The sequence below is a fragment of the Cetorhinus maximus genome, chromosome 3 (assembly GCF_964194155.1).
Source record: "Cetorhinus maximus chromosome 3, sCetMax3.hap1.1, whole genome shotgun sequence".
Lineage (NCBI taxonomy): Eukaryota > Metazoa > Chordata > Chondrichthyes > Lamniformes > Cetorhinidae > Cetorhinus > Cetorhinus maximus.
Window position 1 is genome coordinate 2,230,762 of NC_135881.1, and position 26,679 is coordinate 2,257,440.

General features: G+C 51.4%; 1 protein-coding gene across 2 annotated transcripts in view; it reads left to right on the plus strand.

Annotated features, from left to right (window-relative positions):
* The window catches only part of LOC144674630 (alanine aminotransferase 2-like), a 53,536-nt gene that overhangs the window by 21,184 nt on the left and 5,673 nt on the right, over positions 1–26,679 (plus strand). For both annotated transcript variants that reach the window (XM_078535900.1, XM_078535892.1), the window contains 6 exons: positions 785–1,028; positions 2,009–2,088; positions 14,104–14,240; positions 18,710–18,884; positions 23,534–23,689; positions 25,946–26,058. In XM_078535900.1, the coding sequence (XP_078392026.1) occupies positions 785–1,028; positions 2,009–2,088; positions 14,104–14,240; positions 18,710–18,884; positions 23,534–23,689; positions 25,946–26,058 (905 nt within the window). The remainder of the gene's footprint in view (positions 1–784; positions 1,029–2,008; positions 2,089–14,103; positions 14,241–18,709; positions 18,885–23,533; positions 23,690–25,945; positions 26,059–26,679) is intronic.

The window sequence follows — 26,679 nt, forward strand, 5'->3', positions numbered from 1 at the left end:
TCCCCACCCCACCCCACCCATGGGCCTGACTGACTCTGACCGTCCAGGAGTCTCGGCCCAGTAAGGCCAGCTCCCTCTTCCTTTGTGTCTTGCACCTTACTTTGATTTTAAGGCCAGAGGTTTAAGCTGTTTGGACGGGTGTGTGGGCTCCTGACCTGCAGTGGCTTGAGAAGACATCTTTCACTACAAACCACGTCCAGAGCAGGTCGAAACATCCGGCATTAAGTAAAGTGAAAGGAGGTGTTTGAGGGGCGATCTGCTCTGTGGTCCTGCTGCTAGGCCCCTGCATCGACAGTATTGCTACAGTCTGCAGCAGCTCATTGAGCTCATTTCATTCTTAAATTACTGCAGTTTCCCTTCAGTCGGCTCCACAGCAGCTCTCAGCCTTCAGGAAGCACCAGCCCGCACCGTACTCTCGGCGCCCACCCTCTTCCTGCACCCTCACCCTCACCCTCCACCCCCTCCCTCTCCACTCCGCAGTACTGAACCTTTCTCAGCAGGCGTTAATCAGCCAAACAGCCCGAAATTGCGTTCGGGGGGGGCGATCGCGGGCGGGAGCGCATTTCTGGCTGATCGCAACACGCACCCGGAAAATGTAAGATTCAGGCCCAAGTTTCCGTCTCCATAACTAGCCAGGTCACATGGGCTTGTCTCCGGGCAGACTCCAAATGCAGTTCGATTCCCCTCTCCAAATGGCTCCATTTTTACCGTGAATGAAAGGAGACCATTTACAATGCCAGCCGTCGTATAAAGTCCAACGTGTGTAACTGTTGTCTCTCCACAGACCACCCTGAAACTCCTGGTGTCTGGGGAGGGCAAGTCGAGGACTGGAGTCATGATCCCAATCCCACAGTACCCACTCTATTCAGCTGCTATCGCGGAACTCAAGGCAGTCCAGGTGAACTATTACCTCGATGAGGAGAATTGCTGGGCACTAAACATCGAGGAACTTCGGCGAGCTCTCAATGAAGCCAGGAGACACTGCAACCCCAAAGTACTTTGTGTTATTAATCCTGGAAACCCCACAGGTAACTAGAGGCAAAGCAGAAGAAGGGAGATACCGGGTAAAGGGCCAGGAATAGCCTAGAGTTTCTGTCCTCCTGCTGGTGTCTGGGTCGAGGGTCACGTCCCCCCAGCTGGTGCCTGGGTCAAGGGTCACGCCCCCCCTAGCTGGTGTCTGGGTCGAGGGTCACGCTCCCCTTGCTGGTGTCTGGGTCAAGGGTCACGCTCCCCTAGCAGGTGTCTGGGTCAAGGGTCACGCCCCCCCTAGCAGGTGCCTGGGTCGAGGGTCACACTCGCCCTAGCTGGTGTCTGGGTCGAGGGTCACGCCCCCCCCCAGCTGGTGCCCGGGTCGAGGGTCACGCTCCCCTTGCTGGTGTCTGGGTCAAGGGTCACGCTCCCCTAGCAGGTGTCTGGGTCAAGGGTCACGCCCCCCCTAGCAGGTGCCTGGGTCGAGGGTCACACTCGCCCTAGCTGGTGTCTGGGTCGAGGGTCACGCCCCCCCCCAGCTGGTGCCCGGGTCGAGGGTCACGCCCCCCTAGCTGGTGTCTGGGTCGAGGGTCACGCCCCCCCCTAGCTGGTGTCTGGGTCGAGGGTCACGCCCCCCCCTAGCTGGTATCTGGGTCGAGGGTCACGCCCCCCCCTAGCTGGTGCCCGGGTCGAGGGTCACGCCCCCCAAGCTGGTGTCTGGGTCGAGGGTCACGCCCCCCAGCTGGTGCCCGGGTCGAGGGTCACGCCCCCCTAGCTGGTGCCCGGGTCGAGGGTCACGCCCCCCAAGCTGGTGTCTGGGTCGAGGGTCACGCCCCCCCCAGCTGGTATCTGGGTCGAGGGTCACGCCCCCCCAGCTGGTGCCCGGGTCGAGGGTCACGCCCTCCCAGCTGGTGCCCGGGTCGAGGGTCACGCCCCCCCCTAGCTGGTGTTGGGTCAAGGGTTATGCTCCCCTAGCTGGTGTCTGGGTCGAGGGTCACGCCCCCCCCTAGCTGACCTGTCCTCCTCTCTCTCCCTATAGGTCAGGTCCAAAGCAGGCAGGTGATAGAGGATGTGATCCGATTCGCTGCTGAGGAAGGACTTTTCTTGATGGCCGATGAGGTAATGTTGTTGCAAACTGTTGGTTATGGGGTGGCGGGTTACGGGTGTGGGGTGGCGGGTTACGGGTGGGGGGGGTTACGGGTGGGGGGGGTTACGGGTGGGGGGGGTTACGGGTGGGCGGGGTTACGGGTGGGCGGGGTTACGGGTGGGGGGCTGGGTTACGGGTGGGGGGGGTTACGGGTGGGGGAGGTTACGGGTGGGGGGGGTTACGGGTGGGGGGGGTTACGGGTGGGGGAGGTTACGGGTGGGGGGGGTTACGGGTGGGGGGTTATGGGTGGGCGGGGTTATGGGTGGGGGGGTTACGGGTGGGGGGGGTTACGGGTGGGGGGCTGGGTTACGGGTGGGGGGGGTTACGGGTGGGCGGGGTTACGGGTGGGGGGCTGGGTTACGGGTGGGGGGGGTTACGGGTGGGCGGGGTTACGGGTGGGGGGGGTTACGGGTGGGGGGGTTACGGGTGGGGGGCTGGGTTACGGGTGGGGGGGGTTACGGGTGGGGGGGGTTATGGGTGGGAGGGGCTGTGATGGTTTGTCACGATGACCCCTTCAGTGATTTAAGGTAAGGGGCAGGAGGTTTAGAGGGGATGTGAGGAGGGATATTTTCACCCAGAGGGTGGTGGGAATCTGGAACTCGCTGCCTGAGGGGGTGAGGGAGGCAGGAACCCTCCTAACATTTAAAAAGTATTTGGATGAGCACTTGAAACACCACAGCCACAGGGCTACGGGCCGAGTGCTGGAAACTGGGATTAGAATAGACAGGGGCTAGATGGCCATGATGGGCCGAAGGGCCTGTTTCTGTGCTGTAAACTCTCTGCCTCTATGACACATACCCGGGGAATGCTGGACATGCTCTGCTGTAGGAAGGTCAGTGTGAGTTACACTACTCCAATCCCAAGGGCAGCCTGACCCTGTCCAAGGGAACAGTGAGGGTAAACAACCCCTCTGGAACGGGAGCCCTGGACCGGGATCTGGTGCAGGAAGACAATCTGACAACTCCTGTCCAATTGGCCTCTCCACTCCCAGCCCAATTCCCACACCAATAGATATAAGCTGAGTGTATTTCAGGCCTCGTGTGGAACTCGGGACTACACTGGACAGTGTTCCTCCTGGTAGAGTGCAGCTTGTGCCTGTTGAAGACAGAGTACAGAGAGCAGGGCAGTTCATCAGCAATCCCCATTAACCATTTAGGCTTTGCCCCCCTCATGTCTGTGATTATTTGCCTGTGAATTACTTCATCAACAATCTTATGGGACTGTCAGTATCTGTCAGACTGGATTCTCCCAGCTCGCTCCACATGAAAGACTTGATTCATTTCCCTGGATGATGACGGACAAACAAACCAGCTGTAACTTCCTCTGAAATGCATCTTGACCCAGTCCAGGAGGTGGGACTGACGGCCAGATTCTGTCACCACCTCCTGTCCTGCTCCTCCCGGTATCAGCTCTCTCATCAGTACAAATCCTCACTTCTCTCTTTCTGATATTTCACCGTCGTGCTCACAAAATGCGACCTTAAAAAGATCAAGGATTGTGTGAGGCGGTGGGCTCACTGGATAAGGGACATTGGAACAGGAAGAAGCTATTCGAACTCTCAAGCCTGTTCTACTCTTCAATCAGATCATGACTCATCTGAATCTTAACTCAGTGCAAGTACTGTGGCTCATATCCAGCAATCCCCTTATCTAACAATTTATCAATCTCAGTTTAGATATTCTGAACTGAACCGCAGTCTCAACAGCGTTTCAGAGGGAGAGGGTTCCAGGTTTTCACTCTGCTTTGGGTGAAGAGATGCTTCCTGACATCACCCCCTGAACAGCCTGGCTCGAATCCTGCCCCTTGTCCTGGACTCTCCCCACACCGCAGGAAATAGCTTCCCTCCGTCCAACCTCTCAATAGACAGCTCAATGAGATCACTCGTTAATCCAAGAGTTTACAAGACTAGTCATAGAGCAAAGCTGCACTGAAGGAGGCCATTCGGCCTATTGCACCTGTGTTGGCTCTCTCTGCGGGAGCAATTCCCTTTGCGCCATTCCCCCACCTTCTCCCCGTAACCCTGCACGTTCTCCCTTTGGATAATAATCCCATTTCCTCTTGAAGACTCCATTGAGCCTCTCTCCCCCCCACACTCTCAGGCAGCACGTTCCAAACCCTAACCACTCGCTGCATGAAAAATCTTCTCCCCGTGTCTCCATTGCTCCTTTTGCCGATTACCTTCAAACAATGTGTCCTCTCATTCTTGATCCTTCCACCAATGGAAACAGTTTCTCCCTGTCTACTCTGTCCAGACCCCTCTCAGTTTTGAATGGCTCTGTCAAATCTATCAGCTCACCTGCATGGCCCCAGTAGCCCTGTTAAGTTTATTAGTGGTAGTGAGCTTCCACTATCCTCAAGTTCCGGGTCATTACCTCTCGCTGTGTAAATAAGTGTTTCCTCACATTCCCCCCCATACCTCTTGCCCTAAACCTTAAATCTGTCTCCCCTGGTCCTTCTACCATCAGCGACTGGGGAGAGTTTTTCTTTTGTCTACCTTATCTAAACCTGTCATAATCTTGTAGACCCCCGTCAAATCTCCCCTCCATTGCCCTCGCCCCAAGGAGAACAACCCCAGCTTCTCCAATCTAACCTTGCGGCTAAAACTCCCCCCCATCCCTGGAACCATTCTGGTAAATCCCCTCCGCACCCATGTCAGGGACACTCACATCCTTCTTAAAGTGTGGCAACCAGAACTGAACACACTACCCGAGATGCGGCCTAAACCGAGGTTTATGGGGAGACGGTGGTGTTGTGGTAATGTCACTGCAGCTGCACTAGTAATCCAGAGGCCCAGGCTAATGTTCTGGGGGACACGAGTTCAAATCCAACCACAGCAGCTGGTGAAGTTTAAATTTAATTAATAAATCTGGAATTGAAAAGCTAGTCTCAGTAACAGTGAGCATGAAACTGTCAATGATTGTTGTAAAAACTGGTTCACAAATGTCCTTTAGGGTAAGGGAACCTGGCCTAGCAAGACACTCGGTGGCCTTAACTACATCCCATACTGCTCCCCTGCTTTTATACTCTACCTCTATACATGTAGCCAAAGACCCAACTTGCTTTGCTAACCATTCTTCTGTTAATATGTCCTAACAATGCACATGAACAGCCAGATCAGTCTGTACACGCACACACTTTAGAACTGTGGCATGAAGTCTATCTTGCCCCTCCTTATCTTTCCTGCCAAATTGTTTTCAGTTCCAGCTGGCACTTGTCTGCTCATGATTCATATCATCCTCACTGTTAGCCACACCTCTAAGCTTGGTATTGACAAATTTGGGAAGTTTACTCATATTCTAATATCCAGGTCATGGGATGTGGGCATCGCTGGCTAGGCCAGCATTTATCACCCACCCCACCCCCATTGCCCTTGTTCAGGGACCATTTAAGAGTCAACCACGTTGCTGTGGGTCTGGAGTCACATGTAGTCTAGGTAAGGACGACAGATTTCCTTCCCTAAAGGAAGCAGAAGGGTTTTTTACGACAATGGACTGGTTCATCATTAGACTTTTAATTCCAGATTTTTATTGGATTTGAATTTCACCATCTGCCTTGGGGATTCGAACCCAGGTCCCCCAGAGAATTACCCTGGGTTTCGAGATTACCGGTCCAGTGACAACACCACTACGCCATCCCCTCCCCCATTTGTACATGTAAAAAACAGTGACCCTGGGACTGACCCTTGGCAATGCCACTGTCCACCATCCTCCAGTCTGAATGATGACCATTCGCCAACGCTCGCTGTTTTCTGACCTTCAGCCAATGATTTTACCCAAGTTGACACTTACCCTCCTATTCTATGAATCTTAATTTTCTTAACTTTTTATGTGGTCAAGCATGTCCTGAAAATCCAATGTGAACAGCATTGATTACATTTCCTTCATCAACCTTCTCTGTTACCTCATCAAAAAATGCAATTCTATTCGTCAGGTGTGATGTGCCTTTTACAAATCCCCACGCTGGCTCCCCTTAATGAACTCAAACCTCTCCAATACCCTGGCGATGTATTCCCGATTATTGCTCCCAAAGCCTTAACCACCACTCATGTAAACCCAACCGGCCTGTAGTTACTAGCACTGTCCTCACACGCCTTCTTGAGTAAGGGTGTCACATTTGCAACTCACTCATTTGCCTCTGGAACCTCCCCGTATCTCAGGAAAATTGGAAGATTAAGGCAAACCCTCCACCCCCACCTCCTTCAGCAACCTGGGATGTACGTCACCTGGACTAGGTGACTTATCCACTCTGAGTATATCCAGCCTTTCCAGTTCCTCCTCCCTCCCTAACAGCATCAAGTTATACAGCATAGAAACAGGCCCTTCGGCCCATAGTGTCCGTGCCGGCCATCAAACACCTATCTATTCTAATCCCATTTTCCAGCACTTGACCCATAGCCCCGTCTGCTATGGTGTTTCAAGTGCTCATCTAAATACTTCTTAATTGTGAGGGTTCTTGCCTCTACCACCCTCTCAGGTACCCTCTGGGTGAAAAAATCTTTCCTCAAATCCCCTCTAAACCTTCTGGCCCTTACCTTAAATCGATGCTCCCTGGTTATTGACACCTCCGTTAAGGGGAAAAGTTTCTTCCTATCTACCCTATCTATGCCCCTCATAATTTTGTACACCTCTATCAGGTCCCCCCCTCAGCTTTCCCTGCTCTAAGGAAAACAATCCGAGCCTAACCAGGCACTGTGGGTGTACCTACATCACATGGACTGCAGCAGTTCAAGGCAGCAGCTCACCACCACCTTCTCAAGGGCAACTAGGGATAGGCAATAAATGCTGGGCCCAGCCAGCGAAGCCCACATCCCGTGAATGAATAAATAGAAAGATAATTTCACCACAACCATTACTTCTACACTCTCCACCTCTACCGATGTTATGTCAGATCTCTCTTCCTTAGTAAATACCGGTACAAAGTACTCAAAGGCCCTGCCCTGCCCACTAATAGGACCCATTGCACCTCTTACCACAGGTAGCGTGAATCGGAACCAGCAGCCTCAGCGCAGAGCCGCTGCCTGATTTTACATCTTGTTGGTTTTTGAGGCAAGGTTAGGTTTGGATTGAGCCTCATGCACCAAAGTGCTCCAAAGTGCTTATCCCTCCCTTATCCCCTGGAGTTTGGCTGTTTCCCTTTGCTACATTGCTTCTTTCCATTCAAAATGTCATGTAAGATTTTGCTTCCATGGGTGTTTGTATAGGTGCTGCTTACCTGTCAGTAACAGAGGAATATGTTGCAGGGGTATATAACAAAGGACGTGCCGTTTGCTTTCCTAAGCTGCGCCTGCACGTTAACTTTCTGTGTTCCTTGTACAGACACATCCAAATCTCTTTGAACATCAACACTTACAAGTTTCTCACCTCTTAAAAAATATTCTGCTTTTCTATTCTTTGTCACCAAAGCGAATAACCTAACAACGCTACCCCACCTCCTTTTCCTTTTTGCCTGTCATTCCTAAATACCAAGCACCCACCCTTGGATATTCAGTTCCCAGCCTTGGTCACCCTACAGCCATGTCTCCATAATCGCAATCATATCGTACCCGTTTACATCTATTTATGCTGTTAATCCATCTATCTTATTGTGAATGTTCCGTGCATTCAGGTACATTTAGACTTGTCTTATTAACATTTTTACACATTGTTTTGTACTATGGCCCTATTTGCTGCCAGCCCTTGTTTCCTCTGCCTTCCACTTTAGCTTTTTACTTTTCTATCTTTCATTTCTATCTTTGTTTCCCTCTCTTGTGTCTCCCTGCTCAGATTCCCATCCCCCCCGCCCCATCAATCTAATTTAAACCCTCCCCCACAGTACCAGCAAATACCCCTGAGAGGATATTGGTCTCAGTCCTGCTGGGGTGTAACCCGTCCAGTTTGTACAGGTCCCATCTTCCCCAGAATCGGTCCCAATGCCTCAGGAATCTAAATCCCTCCCTGCTACACCACCTCTCCAGCCATTCATTCATCTGGTCTATTCTCCTATTCCTGATCTCACTAGCACAGGGAGTAATCCTGAGATTACTACCTTTGAGGTCCTGTTTTTTTTATTTATTTCCTAGCCCCCTATATTCTGCTTTCAGGGCCTCACCCCTCTTTTTACCTATGTCGTTGGTACTGATGTGGACCACGACCTCTGGCTGTTCACCCTCAGTGCAGCTGAGCCACTCGGGGTGCCACAGACTTGGCTCTTGCTGCATTCCCAGAGAAACCATCTCCCCCAGCAGTACCCAAAACGGAAAATCTGTTAGAGAGGGAGATGGGCCCAGTGGATTCCTGCACTACCTGCCTAGTGCTTTTACTCTGTCTGGCCATTCCCTTCCGGCCAGTGCACTCTTTACCTGCGGTGTGACCACCTCACTGTACCTGCTACCCACGCAGATCTCATCCTTGTGGATGCTCAACAGTTGACTCCAGCCTCAGCTGCAGCTCTGAAACACGGGTTTCGAGTAGCTGCAGCGGGAGACACTTCCTGCACACTGGACTGTTACATCACAGCCGATTGTAAGTGCTGAGTTGTTCAAATCCCAGAGGGAAACTTGAAACAACTGCCACAACTTGTTTTTCAATTTGTATAAATTTCGAGATGTGTGCCCTGAATTCAGTAATAATAACGCGCCCAAGTCTTATACATTTTTACAAAACTAGATTAAACGTTTATTAATAAGAAAAATAATTTTTAAGCACATACATAGATTTACAAATTACCACTATGATAACTTCTAAATCCCCTAATCAATGTAACTCCCAGTTATACTTTCGTTCAGGCAACAGTAAGACACATAGATTTTAAAAGATCCTGGCAAAGTGACACACCAATACCCTGAACCAGTCGAATTCAAAGTGAGTTTGCTTAACTTCAGTCCTTTGAAGACAGCAGCTTGAGGCATAGATGCTGAAGGCTCATCACACTTGTAAGATCTTAAAATGCCAACTCTTACACACAGCTTTCACTCCTTCATACATATTTTCCCCTTTGAATGCAAATTCCCATTGTTTCACTATATTTCTGATCATTATCTTTCTGATAATAAAAAAATCTCTCGAGCACTAAGTTTTACCGATAACCTTTGGGAAAAGTAAACACACTGGGCAGGATTTTGCCCTTGGTGGGCGGGCAGGCGGGCTCCACCGGCTCGGCGGCGGGCGGGCAGCCGAACTCCGCCGCCGAAACGGGGCTCGCCGCCATTTTGAGTGGGCGGGCCAATTAAGGCCCCACCCAGCGGCCTGCCCGATGGGAAACGCTATGCGCTTCCTGTGCGGGGGTGGGGAGGGATTCCCCAACTGTCAAAGTGCGCACTGCTCCCTGAGACTAAGTGCTGTCTCAGGGAGATTACTGTCAAGTAAAAAAAACTCCAAAAATAGAAAATTATTAACATGTCTCCCTCATGTGACAATGTCGCACGAGATGGGACATGTTAATAAGAAACACATAAACTTTATGAAACTTTTTAAAAATGGACATGAAACCTCATCCTGCCGGTGGATGAGGTTTCATGTATAATCTGTAGCCCGCTGGGGCACCTGGCCTGCCCGCCAGCCTTAAGGTTGGACAGGTAGGGCCTTTAACAATCTTAACTAGCCTGTCAATGGCCTTAATTGGCCATTGACAGGTCGGCGGGTGGACAGCTGATTTTGCTGTCCGCCCGCCTTCCTGAAAATTTAAAAGAGACTGGGATGACATCGGGGGTTCCTCCCGAAATCATCCCGCGTCATTTTCCCCTCGGCGAGCGGGCCCCGCCCCCAAATCGCCGACGGGAAAATCCTGGCCACTGTTTCTAAACTTCACCTGGCTAGGTGACACATTTCACCCCCTCCTTTGAAAACAATCTAGCCTGGTTTATTTAAAACTGCAAATGTCCTTTTACACCTTACATTCTAAACCTCCCCCATGTTTACCATGTTTACATCAAATCCTTCAGACCAGCTGCCTTTAATCCAAATAAGTCTCACACACACACACAGACACATACAGACCCCAACACTACTTTTTTACAATAAATTCCAATAAGATTAATAGAATTATTATATCTTCCTAACATGGACCCTGACTTCCCACGTCGGACAGGAGGAGCATTCCACTTGGCCAAGCTGCCCTGCCTTGACTTATCCTTAAGTTACTCCTTTTACTTTGACTTCCTCTAGTTTAAGAAATGTTAAAAATTATACTTTACTTCTCATAATTTAAACACGACGTGATCTAAACCAAAGACCAATTTTTACTTAAAAGACTGGACAGTAAAAATACTCATCAGTTCCTACTCACCAAGGCCACCCACTCCTCTCGTTTTGCCTCCTGCTCCTGCTCAACGAAATCATGTTTCCCCCTGTGATGTCGCTCCGGAGTGTTTTCAAAAATCAGCCACCTCGGGCAGCTTTTCAACCCCTGGGGCAGAATGTTCTACTGGTCAGGAGGGCACACGCCCAACCTGAACGCGTGTAAGATGATGTGCGATGCCGTTGGGCGAGTACCCTGACGTCATCGCACACTCAGGCGATATTTCGGCGGGCGCGCGCGCGCAGGAATCGACAGCGCTCCCGCCAACAATTAACAGGCCTTATTAAGGCCATTAAATTTATAATTGAATTAGATTTTTCGCTGCTCGTCCAACCCTACGGGCAGGTTGAGGTTTCCAACACCGATTAAAAATGAAATAACAATTTGAACATGTCATTAGTAGCGTGTCCCTGCTCATGCAACACGGACACATGTTTTTAAAATGATTTATTTTTAATCTGTGCCTCGGGGAGTTTTTCCAGCGCACTGTCACGCGCATACGCAAATTTACCCGCTGGTCGTTCCCCCTCTCCACCCCCCCCCCCACCCCCCACCTCTCACAGGCAGCGTTGCCGCCCACGTTTCATGCTGGGCGCGCCTTCATTGGGGTGAAATCGCGGGCACAGCCCAATCACGGGCACCCCGCCAAGCCCGTCCGACCAGGGCAAAATCCTGGCCCTGGTCTCCCTGCGGGCTGAGGATGGAAAAGACAAGAGCACCTCCCTCCTCCTGCCCCTCACCGAACCCCTTTCTCACCTAACTCGTAGCGATTCCGCTCTGTCCCAGCGCACTCCGAGGTTTTGTTAAACCAGGTTGACTTGTTCTAACCAAACTACACATTTTACTACGTGCACTGTTACCACCTCCTTAACAATAGATCCCAGCGTTTCCCCTCCCTCTGATGTTAGGCTACCTCTTCTCTAGTTCCCTGTTTTCTCTCTTCCCCCTCTCTCCCTGAAAAGCAGAGCAACATTTGCCAACTTCCAGTCTGATGGGACCGTTCCCGAATCCAATGAATTCTGGAAAGTCACAGCCTGTACACCCGCTATCCCTGTGGCTACCTCCTTCAGAATCCTAGGGTGTAGACCATCAGGTCCCAGGGATTTGTCGCATTTTAGTCCCTTAAGTTTCGCCAATACCTTTTCTCTGTTGATATTTATTCCCCTGATTTCCTCACTCCTTTTAGCCCCTGGTTACCATCTTTTTTCTGGGATGAAACTTGAGTCTTCTATTGTGAAGACACACGCAGAATATTTGTTCAATGCCTCTGCCAGTTCCTCATTCCCCATGGTAATTTCTCCTGTCTCTGATTCTAAGGGACCAATGGACGTGGGGAAGATGTTTCCATTAGTAGGAGAGACTAAGACCCGAGGGCACAGCCTCAGAATAAAGGGAAGACCTTTTAGAACAGAGATGAGGAGAAACTTCTTTAGCCAGAGAGTGGTGAATCTATGGAATTCATTGCCACAGAAGGCTGTGGAGGCCAGGTCATTGAGTGTAATTAAGACCGAGATAGATAGGTTCTTGATTGGTAAGGGGATCAAAGGTTACGGGGCGAAGGCGGGAGAATGGGGTTGAGAAACTTATCAGTCATGATTGAATGGCGGAGCAGACTCGATGGGCCGATTGACCTAATTTCTGCTCCTATGTCTTATGGTCTTATGTTAATCTTAGCTACACTCTTCCTTTTTATATACTTAGACAAGCTCTTCCAATCTGTTTTTATATTTCTGGTTAGTTTACCTTATTTCTGATTATTCTACCTTTTCCCTTTTTGGTGGCCCTTTGCTGGTTTCTAAAACATTCCCAATCCTCAGACTTGCTATTGTTTCTTGCAATATTGTGGGCCTCTTCCTTTAACCTAACACTATCCTTAACCTCCTGAGTGGGCCACGGGTGGGTCTTTCTCGTTGAGTTTTTGTTTCAATGGGATGTATTTTTTTTGGACATTTTGAATTGTTTCTTTAAACATTCCCCCTGTTCATTTACCTCCACAGCTTTTAATCTAATTACCCAAATAACCTTAACCAGTTCTGACCTCATACCCTATGTAATTGGCTCTATTTCATGTTAAGGTTCTTGTTTGGGATGGGCTATCTCACTTCCAAATTTAATCTGGAACTCAATGGTATTATGATCACTATTTCCCAGTGGATCTTTTACTAGGACATTACTAATGAACCCTGCTTCATTACACAATACTAGATCTAATATAACTTTATCCCTAGTCGGCTCCAAAACATATTGCCCCAAGCAACTGTCCCAAAAAGGAGCTTGCGACACTATAGGTCAGACCTGTCTATGGGCACAGACCTCAAGAAGATGATGATCCTTTCTAACGTCTGAGTCACTGAACTGAATGCAGTTACTCCAGACGGGATCTGGCCAGATCTTTGTACAACTGAAGTGTATCTTTGACTCCTTTGTATTACAGCTCCCTCAATAAAACACTACAGATTTGTAACTGTCCACTAGACATTAGTGATTTCCTAAGTCTAGTGATTTCTATGGTTGGGTCCCCTAAATGTCTCTGCTCCTCTACATTCCTAACACCTTCCTATTTCGCAAACACTCTGATTGATCCTTAGGTCCAAAGTGGATGACCTCACACTTTCCCAAATCAAATTCCTTTCCTCAGAGTCTTGCCCACTAGTTTAATCTATCAGTGCAACAGTGTGAGCAGGTCAGTATTCTCAGACTGGGGGAGAGGGGCTGAGGGATTTGGTAAAAAGGTGGGTTTGGAGGAGGAGGGGCTGAGGGATTTGGTGAGAAGGTGGGTTTGGGGGAGGAGGGGCTGAGGGATTTGGTGAGAAGGTGGGTTTGGGGGAGGAAGGGCTGAGGGATTTGGTGAGAAGGTGGGTTTGGGGGAGGAGGGGCTGAGGGATTTGGTGAGAAGGTGGGTTTGGGGGAGGAGGGGCTGAGGGATTTGGTGAGAAGGTGGGTTTGGGGGAGGAGGGGCTGAGGGATTTGGTGAGAAGGTGGGTTTGGGGGAGGGGGGTTGAGGGATTTGGTGAGAAGGTGGGTTTGGGGGAGGGGGGTTGAGGGATTTGGTGAGAAGGTGGGTTTGGGGGAGGGGGGTTGAGGGATTTGGTGAGAAGGTGGGTTTGGGGGAGGAGGGGTTGAGGGATTTGGTGAGAAGGTGGGTTTGGGGGAGGGGGGTTGAGGGATTTGGTGAGAAGGTGGGTTTGGGGGAGGGGGGTTGAGGGATTTGGTGAGAAGGTGGGTTTGGGGGAGGGGGGTTGAGGGATTTGGTGAGAAGGTGGGTTTGGGGGAGGGGGGTTGAGGGATTTGGTGAGAAGGTGGGTTTGGGGGAGGGGGGGTTGAGGGATTTGGTGAGAAGGTGGGTTTGGGGGAGGGGGGTTGAGGGATTTGGTGAGAAGGTGGGTTTGGGGGAGGGGTGTTGAGGGATTTGGTGAGAAGGTGGGTTTGGGGGAGGGGGGTTGAGGGATTTGGTGAGAAGGTGGGTTTGGGGGAGGGGGAGGTTGGGAGATTTGGTGAGAAGGTGGGTTTGGGGGAGGGGAGGTTGAGGGATTTGATGAGAAGGTGGGTTTGGGGGAGGGGGGGTTGGGGGCTGCTCTGAATAAAGCCACCGGAGGGATGAAGTGAGGAATTAACTGGGCTTTTGTGTTAAGAGAATTCCTGGGTGTGATTCTTGGGTGTCAGTATAATGAGGGACAGAAATATCCTGACTGCAAATCCTTTCCTCCTGACAGGTCTATCAGGACAATGTTTACGCTGAGGGCTGTCAGTTCCATTCCTTTAAGAAAGTTCTCTTCGAAATGGGTCCAGAATATTCCAACAACGTGGAACTGGCTTCATTTCATTCTGTCTCCAAGGGTTACATGGGAGAGTGAGTACATTGAGTGATGGGGGCGGAGTGGTGGGTGAGGTGGGGGGAGTGGGGGGAGTGGTGGGTGAGGTGGGGGAGGTGGGGGAGGTGGGGGGAGTGGTGGGTGAGGTCGGTGAGGTGGGGGAGTGGTGGATGAGGTGGGGGAGTGGTGGGTGAGGTGGGGGAGTGGTGGGTGAGGTGGGGGAGTGGTGGGTGAGGTGGGTGAGGGGGGGAGTGGTGGGTGAGGTGGGGGAGTGGTGGGTGAGGTGGGTGAGGTGGGGGAGTGATGGGTGAGTGGTGGGTGAGGTGGGGGGAGTGGTGGGTGAGGGCTGGGGGAGTGATGGGTGAGGGGTGGAGGAGATGTGGGTGAGGGGTGGGGGGAGTGGTGGGTGAGGCGGGGGGAGTGGTGGGTGAGGCGGGGGGAGTGGTGGGTGAGGCGGGGGGAGTGGTGGGTGAGGCGGGGGGAGTGGTGGGTGAGGCGGGGGGAGTGGTGGATGAGGCGGGGGGAGTGGTGGGTGAGGCGAGGGGAGTGGTGGGTGAGGTGGGGGAGTGGTGGGTGAGGTGGGTGAGGGGGGGAGTGGTGGGTGAGGTGGGGGAGTGGTGGGTGAGGTGTGTGAGGTGGGTGAGGGGTGGAGTGGTGGGTGAGGGCTGGGGGGGTGCTGGGTGAGGGGTGGGGGAGAGGTGGGTGAGGGGTGGGGGAGTGGTGGGTGAGGGGGGGAGTGGTGGGTGAGGTGGGTGAGACGGGGGAGTGATGGGTGAGTGGTGGGTGAGGTGGGGGGAGTGGTGGGTGAGGGCTGGGGGAGTGATGGGTGAGGGGTGGGGGAGAGGTAGGTGAGGGGTGGGGGGAGTGGTGGGTGAGGGGGGGAGTGGTGGCTGTTATGAGACAGCCTTTCGGTAAAGTGGAGTTATTTAAAAATCCCGGAGGGAAACTTTAAACAACTGTCATGACCTATATAAGTGATATGTTTGAGATGCAGCTCTAAATTCAGGAATAAGACCACCAGTTCTCGAGAGGTTTTATATTAAACTAAATGAAACATTTTATTAATTTACACAAGTTAAATATATACACATGGCTACAAATTACTACGATCATAACGTTTAACAAATTCCCAAACTAATCTCCATTAAGGCAGCAGCAACCCACAGACTTAACCAGACACCAGGCAAAGAAATTACACCTTACAAATTCAAACTGAGGTTCCTTTCACTTTGGTTCCTGTGGAGAGAGTTGTAGGTTTACAGCTGTTTTAATCTTACATTGCCTCTGCCCCACACACACAAAACTACTGACCTTATATCTACCACAGCTCATTGAATTTAAATTCTCATTGTATCACCATCCTCTTCCAATAATAAAACCTCTTTCATAGCACCAATTTTAATAGTAATATAAACATATTGCTTGGTCTCTGTTCGCTAGGTGCTAGATTTCACCCCACTTCTTGAATGCTCTATTCAAAAAATGCAAATGCACACTACCTCTCTTACATCTCAAAACTAAGACACATCAAAGCACCCAGAATAAAGCTGGCTTTAATCCAATTAAGACACACCCACAGACAAAACCTCTATATTTTAAAAGAAAGATATTTTCCAATAATATATATACATTAATAGCTTCATGACAGTGGGTGAGAAGGGGAGCAGAGTCAGCATGGCTTCATGAAGGGGAAATCATGCCTGACAAATTTATTAGAATTCTTTGAGGAGGTAACAAGCAGGATAGATAAAGGGGAACCAGTAGATGTAATATATTTGGATTTCCAAAAGACATTCGGTAAGGTCCCGCACACAAGGTTACTTAATAAGATAAGAGCCCATGGTGTTGGGGGTAGTATATTAACATGGATAGAGGATTGGCTAACTAATAGAAGACAGAGAGTTGGGATATGGGGGCCATTTTCAGGATGTCAACCTGTAACTAGTGGAGCGCCACAGGGATCAGTGCTGGGGCCTCAATTATTTACAATATATATTAATGACTTGGATGAGGAAAGTGAATGTACTATCACCAAGTTTGCAGATGACACAAAAGTAGGTGGGAAGGCAAGTGGTGAGGATGACACAAGGAGTCTACAGAGGGATTTAGACAGGTTAAGTGAGTGGACAAAAATATGGCAGATGGAATATAGTGTGGGAAAATGTGAGGTTATGCACTTTGGCAGGAAGAATAGAGGAGCTAAATATTATTTAAATGGAGAAAGACTGCAGAAAGCTGCAGCACAGAGGGATTTGGGGGTCCTTGTGCATGAATCATAGAAAGATAGCAACAAGTTCAACAGGTAATCGGGAAGGAAAATGGAATGTTGGCCTTTATTTCAAATGGAACAGAGTATAAAAATAGGGAAGTCTTGCTAAAACTATACAGGGCACTAGTTAGACCACACCTAGAATACTGTGAACAGTTTTGGTCCCCTTATCTAAGGAAAGATATACTGGCATTGGAGGCAGTCCAGAGAAGGTTCACTAGATTGATTCTGGGTATGGAGGGATTTTCTTATGAGGAGAGGTTGAGTAGGTTGGGCCTGTACTCATTGGAGTTTAGAAGAACGAGAGGCAACCTTATTGAAACATATAAGATTCTTAGGGGGCTTGACAGGGTAGATGCTGAGAGGTTGTTTCCCCTTGTGGTAGGGTCTAGGACCAGAGGGCATAATCTCAGGGTAAGGGGGTCGCCCATTTAAAACAGAGATGAGGAGGAATTTCTTCTCTCAGAGGGTAGTCAGTCTGTGGAATTCTTTACTGCAGAGGGCTGTAGAGGCTGGGTCATTAAGTATATTCAAGGCTGAGATAGACAGATTTTTAATCAGTAAGGGAATCAAAGGTTATGGGGAAAAGGCAGGAAAGTGGAGTTGAGGATTATCAGATCAGCCATGATCTCATTGAAAGGCAGAGCAGACTCGATGGGCCGAATGGCCTACTTCTGCTCCTACATCTTATAGTCTTATTGTGGGGGGGGTGTTTGGTGAGGAGGGGAGTGTTGGGCAAGGTGGGGGAGTGGGGGTGGTGGGTCGTTTTGGGAGGAGTGGGAGCAGTGGGTGGTTGAGGGGAGGGGAGAGTGGGGGATGAGAATGGGCTGGGGAGGGTGGGAGTGGGAATGCTGGGTGGGTGGTTGGAGGGGAATGGGGGATGGGAATGGGCTGGGGAGGGTGGGAGTGGGAATGCTGGGTGGGTGGTTGGGGGGGGATGGGGGATGGGAATGGGCTGGGGAGGGTGGGAGTGGGAATGCTGGGTGGGTGGTTGGGGGGGGGATGGGGGATGGGAATGGGCTGGGGAGGGTGGGAGTGGGAATGCTGGGTGGGTGGTTGGGGGGGGGATGGGGGATGGGAATGGGCTGGGGAGGGTGGGAGTGGGAATGCTGGGTGGGTGGTTGAGGGGGGGATGGGAATGGGCTTGGGAGGGTGGGGGTGGGAATGCTGGGTGGGTGGTTGGGGGGGATGGGAATGGGCTGGGGAGGGTGGGAGTGGGAATGCTGGGTGGGTGGTTGGGGGGGATGGGAATGGGCTGGGGAGGGTGGGAGTGGGAATGCTGGGTGGGTGGTTGGGGGGGATGGGAATGGGCTGGGGAGGGTGGGAGTGGGAATGCTGGGTGGGTGGTTGGGGGGGATGGGAATGGGCTGGGGAGGGTGGGAGTGGGAATGCTGGGTGGGTGGTTGGGGGGGATGGGAATGGGCTGGGGAGGGTGGGAGTGGGAATGCTGGGTGGGTGGTTGGGGGGGATGGGAATGGGCTGGGGAGGGTGGGAGTGGGAATGCTGGGTGGGTGGTTGGGGGGATGGGAATGGGCTGGGGAGGGTGGGAGTGGGAATGCTGGGTGGGTGGTTGGGGGGGATGGGAATGGGCTGGGGAGGGTGGGAGTGGGAATGCTGGGTGGGTGGTTGGGGGGGATGGGAATGGGCTGGGGAGGGTGGGAGTGGGAATGCTGGGTGGGTGGTTGGGGGGGATGGGAATGGGCTGGGGAGGGTGGGAGTGGGAATGCTGGGTGGGTGGTTGGGGGGGATGGGAACGGGCTGGGGAGGGTGGGAGTGGGAATGCTGGGTGGGTGGTTGGGGGGGATGGGAACGGGCTGGGGAGGGTGGGAGTGGGAATGCTGGGTGGGTGGGTGGTTGGGGGGGATGGGAATGGGCTGGGGAGGGTGGGAGTGGGAATGCTGGGTGGGTGGTTGGGGGGGATGGGAACGGGCTGGGGAGGGTGGGAGTGGGAATGCTGGGTGGGTGGGTGGTTGGGGGGGATGGGAATGGGCTGGGGAGAAGGCAAATTGCTGCCTTGAGGGAGGCTCTTGGATTAACCTTCATGACCCAGGGTTGAGGAGCAGCACCGTGTCCTGTTCCTGTTCACTGTGACCATGGCTGTTTGTTCACATGAGTTGTGTCCTGATGCACCCTGTCTAACTCCTGTGTGAAAGCTGGTAATACTCCGACAGTCACTGTCACTAACTCCTGAGCTCCCACTGCTCTAATCTCGCTGTTTGTACCTTCCTCTCGCTGTAGGTGTGGTTACCGAGGGGGCTACATGGAAATAGTCAACCTGGACCCTGATGTAAGGAAGCAGCTGATCAAACTGATCTCGGTGCGTCTCTGCCCCCCAGTTTCGGGACAGGCAGTGCTTGGAGTGATCACAAATCCCCCACAGCCCGGAGAACCCTCTTATGAGAAGTTCCTGAAAGTGAGTGCATCCCAAGGGTGAATAATCTTCCCGTCGTTCAGCGTAGAGATTTATATCCTCGTCAAACACTTCACAACTCCAAATGAAAACTGAACAGCAGCATCAGGGCTTCCCTGAATCATCGTTAACACCGATATCTCTCTGAAACAATCTGTACCTGTCCTGGGAGTGTTTGATGGGGTCAGTGTAGAGGGAGCTTTACTCTGTATCTAACTCCGTGCTGTACCTGTCCTGGGAGTGTTTGATGGGGACAGTGTAGAGGGAGCTTTACTCTGTATCTAACCCAGTGCTGTACCTGTCCTGGGAGTGTTTGATGGGGACAGTGTAGAGGGAGCTTTACTCTGTATCTAACCCCGTGCTGTACCTGTCCTGGGAGTGTTTGATGGGGACAGTGTAGAGGGAGCTTTACTCTGTATCTAACCCCGTGCTGTACCTGTCCTGGGAGTGTTTGATGGGGACAGCGTAGACCGAGCTTTACTCTGTATCTAACCCCGTGCTGTACCTGTCCTGGGAGTGTTTGATGGGGACAGTGTAGAGGGAGCTTTACTCTGTATCTAACCCCGTGCTTTCCCTGTCCTGGGAGTGTTTGATGTGGACAGTGTAGAGGGAGCTTTACTCTGTATCTAACCCCGTGCTGTACCTGTCCTGGGAGTGTTTGATGGGGACGGTGTAGAGGAAGATTTACTCTGTATCTAACCCCGTGTTGTACCTGTCCTGGGAGTGTTTGAAGGGCACAGTGTAGAGGGAGCTTTACTCTGTATCTAACCCCGTGCTGTACCTGTCCTGGGAGTGTTTGATGGGGACAGTGTAGAGGGAGCTTTACTCTGTATCTAACCCGGTGCTGTCCCTGTCCTGGGAGTGTTTGATGGGGACAGTGTAGAGGGAGCTTTACTCTGTATCTAACCCCGTGCTGTCCCTGTCCTGGGAGTGTTTGATGGGGACAGTGTAGAGGGAGCTTTACTCAGTGTCTAACCCTGTGTTGTATCTGTCCTGGGAGTGTTTGATGGGGACAGTGTAGAGGGAGCTTAACTCTGTATCTAACCCCGTGCTGTACCTGTCCTGGGAGTGTTTGATGGGGACAGTGTAGAGGGAGCTTTACTCTGTATCTAAACTCGTGCTGTACCTGCCCTGGGAGTGTTTGATGGGGACAGTATACAGGGAATTTTACTCTGTATCTAACCCCGTGCTGTACCTGTCCTGGGAGTGTTTGATGGGGTCAGTGTAGAGGGAGCTTTACTCTGTATCTAACTCCGTGCTGTACCTGTCCTGGGAGTGTTTGATGGGGACAGTGTAGAGGGAGCTTTACTCTGTATCTAACCCAGTGCTGTACCTGTCCTGGGAGTGTTTGGTGGGGACAGTGTAGAGGGAGCTTTACTCTGTATCTAACCCCGTGCTGTACCTGTCCTGGGAGTGTTTGATGGGGACAGTGTAGAGGGAGCTTTACTCTGTATCTAACCCAGTGCTGTACCTGTCCTGGGAGTGTTTGATGGGGACGGTGTAGAGGGAGCTTTACTCTGTATCTAACCCCATGCTGTACCTGTCCTGGGAGTGTTTGATGGGGACAGTGTAGAGGGAGCTTTACTCTGTATCTAACCCCCGTGCTGTACCTGTCCTGGGAGTGTTTGATGGGGACGGTGTAGAGGGAGCTTTACTCTGTATCTAACCCCGTGCTGTACCTGTCCTGGGAGTGTTTGATGGGGACGGTGTAGAGGGAGCTTTACTCTGTATCTAACCCCGTGCTGTACCTGCCCTGGGAGTGTTTGATGGGGACAGTGTAGAGGGAGCTTTACTCTGTATCTAACCCCGTGCTGTACCTGTCCTGGGAGTGTTTGATGGGGACAGCGTAGACCGAGCTTTACTCTGTATCTAACCCCGTGCTGTACCTGTCCTGGGAGTGTTTGATGGGGACAGTGTAGAGGGAGCTTTACTCTGTATCTAACCCCGTGCTTTCCCTGTCCTGGGAGTGTTTGATGTGGACAGTGTAGAGGGAGCTTTACTCTGTATCTAACCCCGTGCTGTACCTGTCCTGGGAGTGTTTGATGGGGACGGTGTAGAGGAAGATTTACTCTGTATCTAACCCCGTGTTGTACCTGTCCTGGGAGTGTTTGAAGGGCACAGTGTAGAGGGAGCTTTACTCTGTATCTAACCCCGTGCTGTACCTGTCCTGGGAGTGTTTGATGGGGACAGTGTAGAGGGAGCTTTACTCTGTATCTAACCCGGTGCTGTCCCTGTCCTGGGAGTGTTTGATGGGGACAGTGTAGAGGGAGCTTTACTCTGTATCTAACCCCGTGCTGTCCCTGTCCTGGGAGTGTTTGATGGGGACAGTGTAGAGGGAGCTTTACTCAGTGTCTAACCCTGTGTTGTATCTGTCCTGGGAGTGTTTGATGGGGACAGTGTAGAGGGAGCTTAACTCTGTATCTAACCCCGTGCTGTACCTGTCCTGGGAGTGTTTGATGGGGACAGTGTAGAGGGAGCTTTACTCTGTATCTAAACCCGTGCTGTACCTGTCCTGGGAGTGTTTGATGGGGACAGTATACAGGGAATTTTACTCTGTATCTAACCCCGTGCTGTACCTGTCCTGGGAGTGTTTGATGGGGACAGTGTAGAGGGAGCTTTACTCTGTATGTAACCCCCGTGCTGTACCTGTCCTGGGAGTGTTTGATGGGGACGGTGTAGAGGGAGCTTTACTCTGTATGTAACCCCCGTGCTGTACCTGTCCTGGGAGTGTTTGATGGGGACAGTGTAGAGGGAGCTTTACTCTGTATGTAACCCCCGTGCTGTACCTGTACTGGGAGTGTTTGATGGGGACAGTGTAGAGGGAGCTTTACTCTGTATCTAACCCCCGTGCTGTACCTGTCCTGGGAGTGTTTGATGGGGACAGTGTAGAGGGAGCTTTACTCTGTATCTAACCCCGTGCTGTACGTGTCCTGGGAGTGTTTGATGGGGACAGTGTAGAGGGAGCTTTACTCTGTATCTAACCCCGTGCTGTACCTGTCCTGGGAGTGTTTGATGGGGACAGTGTAGAGGGAGCTTTACTCTGTATCTAACCCAGTGCTGTACCTGTCCTGGGAGTGTTTGATGGGGACGGTGTAGAGGGAGCTTTACTCTGTATCTAACCCCGTGCTGTACCTGTGCTGGGAGTGTTTGATGGGGACAGTGTAGAGGGAGCTTTACTCTGTATCTAACCCAGTGCTGTACCTGTCCTGGGAGTGTTTGATGGGGACGGTGTAGTGGGAGCTTTACTCTGTATCTAACAACGTTCTGTACCCGTCCTGGGAGTGTTTGATGGGGACGGTGTAGAGGGAGCTTTACTCTGTATCTAACCCCGTGCTGTACCTGCCCTGGGAGTGTTTGATGGGGACAGTGTAGAGGGAGCTTTACTCTGTATCTAACCCCGTGCTGTACCTGTCCTGGGAGTGTTTGATGGGGACAGCGTAGACCGAGCTTTACTCTGTATCTAACCCCGTGCTTTACCTGTCCTGGGAGTGTTTGATGGGGACGGTGTAGAGGAAGCTTTACTCTGTATCTAACCCCGTGCTGTACCTGCCCTGGGAGTGTTTGATGGGGACAGTGTAGAGGGAGCTTTACTCTGTATCTAACCCCGTGCTTTCCCTGTCCTGGGAGTGTTTGATGTGGACAGTGTAGACGGAGCTTTACTCTGTATCTAACCCCGTGCTGTACCTGTCCTGGGAGTGTTTGATGGGGACGGTGTAGAGGAAGATTTACTCTGTATCTAACCCCGTGTTGTACCTGTCCTGGGAGTGTTTGAAGGGCACAGTGTAGAGGGAGCTTTACTCTGTATCTAACCCCGTGCTGTACCTGTCCTGGGAGTGTTTGATGGGGACGGTGTAGAGGGAGCTTTACTCTGTATCTAACCCCGTGCTGTACCTGTCCTGGGAGTGTTTGATGGGGACAGTGTAGAGGGAGCTTTACTCTGTATCTAACCCCGTGCTGTACCTGTCCTGAGAGTGTTTGATGGGGACAGTGTAGAGGGAGCTTTACTCTGTATGTAACCCCTGTGCTGTACCTGTCCTGGGAGTGTTTGATGGGGACAGTGTAGAGGGAGCTTTACTCTGTATGTAACCCCCGTGCTGTACCTGTACTGGGAGTGTTTGATGGGGACAGTGTAGAGGGAGCTTTACTCTGTATCTAACCCCGTGCTGTACCTGTCCTGAGAGTGTTTGATGGGGACAGTGTAGAGGGAGCTTTACTCTGTATGTAACCCCCGTGCTGTACCTGTCCTGGGAGTGTTTGATGGGGACAGTGTAGAGGGAGCTTTACTCTGTATGTAACCCCCGTGCTGTACCTGTACTGGTAGTGTTTGATGGGGACAGTGTAGAGGGAGCTTTACTCTGTATCTAACCCCCGTGCTGTACCTGTCCTGGGAGTGTTTGATGGGGACAGTGTAGAGGGAGCTTTACTCTGTATCTAACCCCGTGCTGTACCTGTCCTGGGAGTGTTTGATGGGGACAGTGTAGAGGGAGCTTTACTCTGTATCTAACCCCGTGCTGTACCTGTCCTGGCTCTATCTAATGCTGTGCTTGGTACCATTACTAACACAAGTCAGTGATGCAGGGGTTCTGGCCACAGTAAGTGAAGCTGACGTGTTAAAGATTCTCATTGTGCTCTTTTGTCTGGACTATCCCCAGGAGAAGCAGTATGTGCTGAGCTGTTTGGCAGAACGGGCGCATCTGACAGAGGAAGTGTTTGGCGATACCCCTGGGATCCGGTGTAACCCTGTGCAGGGAGCCATGTACTCGTTTCCCAGGATTGAGATCCCACCCAAGGCCATAGAGGCAGCTCAGGTAAAATCCAAAAACCTGCTAAACATTCATAACAGCCAGGTGAATCTACCCCTCTGCTTCCCCACAATCCACATCAAGACCTGGACAATATCCAGACTTGGGCTGATAAGTAACATTCACACCATACATGTGTCAGGCAATGACCATCTCCAGCAAGACTGCACCCAACAATCGCCCCTTGACATTCAATGGCATTACATTCACTGAATCCCCCACTATCAACATCCTGGGGGTTACCATTAACCAGAAACTGAACTGGACTAGCCAAATAAATACTGTGGCTACAAGAGCAGGTCAGAGGCTGGGAATCCTGTGACGAGTAACTCACCTCCTGACTCCCCAAAGCCTGTCCACCATCCACAAGGTACAAGTCAGGAGTGTGATTGAATACTCACCACTTGCCTGGATGAGTGCAGCTCCCACAACACTCAAGAAGCTCGACACCATCCAGGACAAAGCAGCCCACTTGAAACTCACCAAGGCTCCTTCGACAGCACCTTCCAAACCCACGACCACTACCATCTAGAAGGACAAGGGCAGCAGATAGATGGGAACACCACCACCTGGAAGTTCCCCTCCAAGTCACTCACCATCCTGACTTGGAAATATATCGGCTGTCCCTTCACTGTCGCTGGGTCAAAATCCTGGAACTCCCTCCCTAACAGCGCTGTGGGTGTACCTACACCACATGGACTGCAGCGGTTCAAGAAGGCAGCTCACCACCACCTTCTCAAGGTTAACTAGGGATGGGCAATAAATGCTGGGCCACCCAGCGACACCCACACCCCGTGAATGAATTAAATCAAAAAGAATTCTATGGATGATCTCATGTCTTGAACACCATGCGCTTTGATTCAAGAACAGAGGTGTTTCTGATATTTGAAGACGTAAAATGATTGGTTCTAAATGTGCGCTGCCCTTTGTGTGAGGCAGTGCTCCCTGATTTCACCCCTGAACAGCACCCATCTCATTCTAACATTCTGCCCTCTCATTCTTCACTTATCTATCAGAGGAGATGGATCAGAATCATAGAATATCATCGCTGAATGGTCACAGCACAGGAGGAGGCCCTTCTGCCCGTCATACTGTGCCAGCCGTCTGATGGGGCAATTTACCTGGTACCATTCCCCCACCTTCTCCTCGTAACCCTGCACATTCTTCCTTTTCCGATAACAGCCTCACTCCCTGTGGAATGCCTCGATTGGATTTGCCTCCCCCACACTCTCAGGCAGTGCATTCCAGACCCTAACCACTCACTGCGTGAGAAGCTTTCTCCTCAAGCTTCTCCCTATCTACCCAATTCTCTCTCACCTCTTCCCCATCCCAGGTTCCAGCTCATTCCAATTCTCATCACCAACTCCCCAAATTTAGGAAATTCAGTCAGGAAACAGGAGAAAGACCAAGGGAACAGGAGGAGTCCATTTAGCCCCTCGAGCCTGTTACACAGGAACAGGAGGAGGCCCATTCAGCCCCTCGAGCCTGTTACACAGGAACAGGAGGAGTCCATTCAGCCCCTCGAGCCTGTTACACAGGAACAGGAGGAGGCCATTCAGCCCCTCGAGCCTGTTACACAGGAACAGGAGGAGGCCATTCAGCCCCCCACCTCGAGCCTGTTACACAGGAACAGGAGGAGTCCATTCAGCCCCTCGAGCCTGTTACACAGGAACAGGAGGAGTCCATTCAGCCCCTCGAGCCTGTTACACAGGAACAGGAGGAGTCCATTCAGCCCCTCGAGCCTGTTACACTGGAACAGGAGGAGGCCATTCAGCCCCTCACCTCAAACCTGTTACACAGGAACAGGAGGAGGCCATTCAGCCCCTCAAGCCTGTTCTCCTGTGGGTGATGAATGAGGGATTCCTCTACCATGAAAGTTTGTAGATGATACATCACTGACAATGTTCCTAGTGTTCCTGTGACAATGGGGAAATATCTTGCTGAAGATTGAGTGGTTTTAATGTAACTGAGTGGCTTGCTGCACCATTTCACCGTGCGTTCACAGTCCATCGCGTCGTTGTGGGTCCGGATTCACGTTTAGGGTAAAGATGCAGAATTCCCTTCCCTAAAAGCCCTTTTGGGACATGGTCACTCTTAATGAAACCAGCTTTTTATATGCCGATTATTCTAACTGAACTGGGATTCTCAGACTGCCCTGGTGGGATTTGAGCTTGCGTTGTCTGGATCCTGAGACCAGTAAGAGAGGGAGCAGACCAGGGTAACCGAGCCTTGCTTTAACCGACACTACTCCTCTCCCGACAGGTTGCAGGACAGACTCCCGACATGTTCTTCTGTATGAAGCTGCTGGAGGAGACCGGAATCTGTGTGGTTCCGGGGAGTGGATTTGGACAGATAGAAGGCACCCATCACTTCAGGTACATAGATCGAGAATTGCATTTTTATAGCACCTTTCACTGCCTCAGTGTCTCAAACTGCTTCACATCCAATGAAGTGCTGGTGAGGTATAGTCAATGTCAGGAACACAGCAGCCAATTGGCTCCCTGCAACATCCCCCAAACAGCGAGGTCACAATGACCAGGTCATCATGTGTTTTACTGATGTGGATTGAGGGATCAATATTGGCCCCTGCTCCTCATTGAAGTAGTATGGAACCTTTCATCTCCACTGAGAGGCAGACTACGGCCTCAGTTTCAAATCCTATCCAAAGGCTGGGACCTCCCTCAGTACTGACCCTCCAACAGTGCAGCACTCCCTCAATACTGACCCTCTGACAGTGCAGCACTCCCTCAGTACTGACCCTCCGACAGTGCAGCACTCCCTCAGTACTGACCCTCTGACAGTGCAGCACTCCCTCAGTACTGACCCTCCGACAGTGCAGCACTCCCTCAGTACTGACCCTCTGACAGTGCAGCACTCCCTCAGTACTGACCCTCTGACAGTGCAGCACTCCCTCAATACTGACCCTCTGACAGTGCGGCATTCCCTCAGTACTGACCTTCTGACAGTGCAGCACTCCCTCAGTACTGACCCTCCGA